At 70.6% G+C, this 5,498-nt stretch overlaps 2 protein-coding genes across 2 annotated transcripts; one reads left to right on the top strand and one right to left on the bottom strand.

Annotated features, from left to right (window-relative positions):
* Nucleotides 1-967: 967 nt before the first annotated feature.
* AURANDRAFT_61756 (hypothetical protein) lies at nucleotides 968-2,312 on the bottom strand (the record flags this gene model as incomplete). The annotated part of the gene is made up of 2 exons (XM_009035708.1): nucleotides 968-1,531; nucleotides 1,737-2,312. 2 exons carry the CDS (start codon nucleotides 2,310-2,312, stop codon nucleotides 968-970), a joined length of 1,140 nt encoding a protein of 379 aa, XP_009033956.1.
* A 1,284-nt stretch (nucleotides 2,313-3,596) lies between these two features.
* Nucleotides 3,597-4,355, top strand: AURANDRAFT_61757 (hypothetical protein; the record flags this gene model as incomplete). Its single annotated transcript, XM_009035482.1, has 1 exon — nucleotides 3,597-4,355. The coding sequence occupies one exon, from the start codon at nucleotides 3,597-3,599 to the stop codon at nucleotides 4,353-4,355; it is 759 nt and encodes a 252-aa protein (XP_009033730.1).
* Between the last annotated feature and the right edge of the window lie 1,143 nt (nucleotides 4,356-5,498).

Here is a 5,498-nt window from a genome sequence, read left to right on the forward strand (position 1 = left end):
CATCGACGCGCCCGCGCCGGCCGCGCCCAAGGTCGCCCGGGCCGCGCCGCCGCGGAAGGTCAAGAAGCGGCTCTCGGCGGTCTACGACGCGCCGCGCGCCGTCGTCGCCGCGGCGCCCGCCGCCGACGGGCCCGTCGCCGCGCCGACGAAGGCGCGGACGAAGAAGCGGCTCTCCGTCTTCTCCGAGGCGCGGGAGGTGTCCGAGGACCGCGACGACAGCGACTTCGCCCTCGCGCCGCGCGCGTCCGTCGCCGACGCGTCCCTGCTCTTCGGCGTGGCCATCGACGGCGGCTACGCTCTCGCGCCTAGGACTTAGCGAGCGCGCGGTCGAGCGCCGTCGCGTCGTGCGCGCGCGCGAGGTCCGCGGCGTCGTGGCCCGCGGGCGCGGGGAGCGCGTCGACGACGGCGAAGACGGCGAACTCTTTCGCGAGCTTCGCCGCAACTCTCAAATCCGCCTTGCTCGGCGGTGGCCGCCGCGCGGCCGCGCAGGCCTCGCCGGGCGCGACGGCCGCGAGGGCCGCGTTCTCGCGCCGCTCCGCGTAGGCGCCGAGGCCGCCGCCGCCGCCGCAGGGCGCGCGCGCGCACCAGCCATGTTCCGCGGCCCCGCCGCGGCAGCAGGCGTCGAACTCGCGCGCGACGCGCGCGACGGGGTCCGCGGGCACGTGGACCACGAGGCGCCCGCGCGGCGTCGCGCCGTAGTCGACGCCCGCGCTCCTCCCCAGATCCGCCAGCCCGCGGCAGATCGGCGGGAGGACGAGCGCGGCCCGGGCGGCGTCGCGCGCCGCGGGCGTCGCGTAGGCGAAGGGCACGTCGACCCAGTAGCACGGACCGACGGCCGCGACCTCGCCGTCGTCGCGGTAGTCCGTGGCCTCGTGCGTGTGGAGCACGTCGCAGGCCTGCGTGGACATCAAATCTTCAACCCGACTTCAATGTGCGCGTCATCGAACGGCTTGGACCGGGCCGTGCGTCAATCGATTCGTCCAAACATCAGCCGAATCGACTTCGATGTGACCGAGCGAGAGACTTCTGAAGTTCGGCCCCGATCTCGCCGGTCGATTCCCACGCGGTCGCGGGCCCTGCCGCCGTCGAGCGCTTCCACGACGTGCTCCATGGCCCGCAGGGCTTTCAGGGACGTCTCCGGGTCGTCGGACCGGCTCACGAAGCTGCCCGTGTGCTTCATGATTTGCTCCCTCAGCTGCGGCGCGCGGCTGTCGACGCCGTCGCACGCCAACGGCGCGTGCGCGCGCGTCAGGTGGTCCCGCCCCCGGCAGTTGGCCCGCTCCTCGACGGGGAGCCACTTGGCCCGCGACGCGTGCAGCGCGGCGCGGAAGGCGACCTGGTCCATGAGCTGCGGCGGGTCCGCGGCGCGGAGCTCGCCGTAGCGGAGCCCCCAGTACCGCAGCAGGCTCAGCGCCTTCGGCGTCCGCCGCAGGAAGAGCGCGCCCGTGTTCGCCTCGGGCGTCTCCGGCGCCACGCCGTAGGTCCGCCGGAGCTGCGGCGACGCGTGGAGCTTCTCCGCGGGCACGGGCACCTGTGTGGAATTCAACCACTGGTTTGGGTGGTCCTGACCAAACTTCAGAATTCTCTAGCTCGATCAAATCGAAGTCGATTCGGCTGATTTTTGGACGAATCGATTGCTCTCGTCGATTTCTCGAAGCACAGCCGAAGAGATTGCGTCGAAACTGTCGCATACGCTCACATTGAAGTCGGGTTGAAGATTTGAATTCCACACAGACGGGCACGAACGCGACGTCCGCGGCCGCGCGCTCCGCCGCGCACGCGTATTTCAGCAACGACCGGCAGACGACGGTGTCCGCGTCGAGGAAGACGACGGCGGACGCGCGCGACCGCTTGAGGGCCGCCTCGAGGGAGCGGATCTTCGCCAGCCGCAGGTCGCTGACCGCGCGGTTGTTGAAGTTGTCCCGGTCCGTCCACGCCGCGTGGCGCGACTGGAGCTTGTTCGCGGTCACGAACGTGCGGAACGCGACGAACTCGGGCATGGCCGCGAAGGCCGTCGCGTTCTCCGCCTCCGCGAGCTCGACGACGTCGTCGAAGGCCGGACCGGCGGCCGCCGACGCCGCGCACGCGCGCGCCTCGGCCGTCGCCGCGGCGACGCCGCGCCGGTCCGTCAGCAGCAGCGTCTGCGCGCGGCCACCGTGCGCCCGCTTCGCGGAGACGGCGCTCCGCCGAGCCTTCGTGAGCGTGCGCTGGCCCACGGCGAAGTAGGCGAAGGTGAGCGTGCCGGACTGCTCGCAGTCGTCGGCGCCGATGCGCGCGCAGACCAGCAGCGACGCGAGGAGAACGCGGCGCATGGTGGTGGCGTTTTTTGTGTTATTTGGTTTGTTGTGGTATTTTTGCTTAGCGTTCAAGGACCTAAGCTTTGCAAAGCGGCGCTAGCGGCGCACAATGCCGTCGCCATCGCGCGTGGTTTGAGCGGCACCATCGACCGCAGCGGCGCTCTTGAGGCAAAAGCTTATGGTTCTGCGCGTATCGAGTGTGCGCGCGCGACGCGTGGCGCACGCCGACGGCCGGAGACGATTGCAGCAGCATCGCTACGACGTGCGCGACGCGCGACGCGATTGGGGCGACCCCGTTCGACCAGGGGGCGGCGCGCGACGACTTGCAGGACGGCGACGCCATGAAGAGCACGCCGTCGAGCGCTGGCGCCGCGACCGCCGCGCGGCACCGCTTCGACACCTTCTCCAGCGTCCGCGGGACCGAGATGCCCCCCGCTCGGGGACACGGGGCGCCCCCGCGAGCGCCACTTCATTTTTTGGCAAAGAAACGAATGCTCGCACCCACATGACCTGGAAACGAATGCTCGCACCGAGAGAGGTCCCGCGCGCGCTGCGATCCAGGCGCAGGCCGCGCCGGCTCGAGCCATCGTGCTCGCCGGTGCGCCGGTTCGCGCACCTTGGCCTCTGGTCGAGTGCTGCGCATGCGCGCACTGCATGGCGATGCAGTGCGCATGCGCGCGGTCAGCGGACGCGCAAGCGATGCCTCGCCTGGCTCAACGGTACACGCCCCGAGGAGGCTCTCCTCTGCGTTTTCCCTCGTGAGAGGTCTTTTCCGCGCGGTTTCTCGAAAAAGAGTTTCCGCAAATCTACGCGCGTCGTCACTCCACGACGCGCAAGCTCACGTCGCCTGCCCTGAGGTTGGCCTTCGGGTCTGGGCAGAGTGCGCGACGTCCCGAGAGGCTCCGGGCGTTGGGCTCCCCGCCGGACTGGGGCCAGCAGCCCCGCCTGCTGCCCTGGCCGCGAAACCCCGTTCGGTCGACCGAGCGAGAGGACGCGGCAGGTCCGGAGGCTTCCCCGGCGTCAGACGGCCACGAGGCAGCGAGAGCGCTGGACCAGCGCGCTCTTTGGGGTTCCTCACCCCGGACGCGACGCGCCTAGGCGCTCCTCCCAGCGAGAGTCCGGTTCCCCCGTGGGTCTCGGCTAGGCCCGGGCTAGCAGTAAGCGACTCCAGGCCATCGACCTGTCGAGCGCGCGAGCGGTCCCGCGTTCGAACCTCGAGACTCGTCGTCGCTGCGCGGCCGGACCCCGCGGCCCACCCCGCGCTCTAAACCCGCTGACGTCGTGCGCACTGAATCGACCATGGCGGCGCACGCCGACAAGTACCAGCGCGTGGCCGTCTCCTCGGCCATGACGAAGATCGCGGCGAAGAGCGACAGCTTCTACGAGGACGGGAACACGCTGCGGGCGACGATCGTGCAGTTCGCCAAGGACATCAACGGCCTCGACGTGAGCGCCGCGGCGAAGAAGACGGCCATGGAGTCGCTCATGGACACGATGCGGACGTCGCTGTCGACGAAGCACGAGATCGACGCGTTCCTCGCCGCGATGAAGAAGCTCCAGGACGAGGCGGCGAACGGCGACTTCGACGACTGCGACGACGACTTCCTCGACGTCGTGAGCAAGGCGCTCCAGGCCCAGATCGCCGCCTACGGCGCGCCGGACGTCGAGCTCGACGGCCAGTTCAAGAAGATGCGCAAGGTCTGCGCGCCCGTGCTCGGCGGGGGCGACGACGACTCCGACGAGGAGATCCAGGTCGACGAGACGCAGGCGGACCAGGAGGCCGACTTCAAGTGCCCCATCACGACGGGCCTCTTCGTCGACCCCATGATCTCGAAGACGTGCGGCCACACGTTCTCGAAGAAGGCGGCCATGTCGTACTTCCACAAGACCATACCGAAGAAGTGCGCCGTCTTCGGCTGCGCCCAGCTGCTCACGCAGGCGGACTTGAAGAAGGACAAGGAGAAGGAGGTCGCGCTCAAGTCCTACCAGGCCAAGATGAAGCGCGCCGCCGCGTCCCAGCGCGACGCCGTCGAGATGGACGACGACGACGACGAGTGAAGGAGGCGGCGTGTAAGTGTCGCGAACCGGAGCTTACGTCGTCCCGGGGCCCTGGTGGGGCGTCCGCCTCATCGCCGCGACGGCCGCCGGTTCGCACTCGAAGTGCTCCATGCCGCCGATGAGCAGGTTCAGGTACCGCTCCGACGGCGGCGTGTGGCCGTTCTTGATCATGCGGCTCTTGTCGAAGGTGTAGCCGGATCCGACGACGCGCGCGCCGTCGTACGTGTAGCAGACGACGTCGACGCGGCAGTAGCCGCGCTCCGACGCGTCGAGAATTTTCATGTCGGGAGCCGTCATCCTGTGCAGCACGGCGTGGAACTCGGCGCCGGGCTTCTCGTGGACCTCTGCCATGCCGTAGGCGCCCCAGAATCGTCGCTCAAAGTCGACGCATTTGCACGGGCAGCTCTCGAGCGGCTTGATGCCGCGCTTCCGTATGGCGTCCGGGTTCATCATGGACCCGATTCCCACGTAGTAGACGTCTGCCATGGTCGACGGCTGTGCGTCGCGGGCGTCGGCAGCCTCTCGAAGTCGGCGCGTCGGCGTCGGGCAGCCTCTCGACGTCGACGACGACGGAGAGCAAGAGAAACACTCCGCCGAAGAATGCGGGCTGCGCGCGAGGGAAACGTCGCAACTTGAAGAAACCTAAATCCGCTTACCGCGGCTCGTCGGCGGCCGCTTGAGCTCGGCGACGTCCTCGTCCGGGCGCTCGACGTCGTCGCCGTAGTCCGAGTCGGCCTCGAGGGCGTCGGCGCCGTCGCCGCGGCCCGCGATGAGCGCGCGCCAGATCTCCGCGAAGGCGACGACGGTGACGCCCGACGACAGCGCGAGCAGCAAGGCCGCCGCCGCGCCGTCGGCGAAGCCCGCGGCGCCGCGCGACGCGTAGAGCTCGCGCGCGACGGCCGACGCCGACGGCGGCCGCGCCCGCCGCGCGGCCGCGGCCGACGCCGTCGCGAGGAGCAGGCGCGCGCGGACCGTCGCGAGCGGGTGCGCGGCGACGTCGCCCACGGCCGCGACGGCCTGGCCCACGAAGAAGGTCACGAGCGGCGCCGCGCCCCGCGGCAGCTTGCGGCGCGCGCGGCGCCGCGCGGCGGCCGCGGCCCGCCACGCGAGCGCGCGCGCAGGCAGCGCGAGCGCGTAGCCGGC

This window comes from Aureococcus anophagefferens, assembly GCF_000186865.1.
Source record: "Aureococcus anophagefferens unplaced genomic scaffold AURANscaffold_3, whole genome shotgun sequence".
Lineage (NCBI taxonomy): Eukaryota > Pelagophyceae > Pelagomonadales > Pelagomonadaceae > Aureococcus > Aureococcus anophagefferens.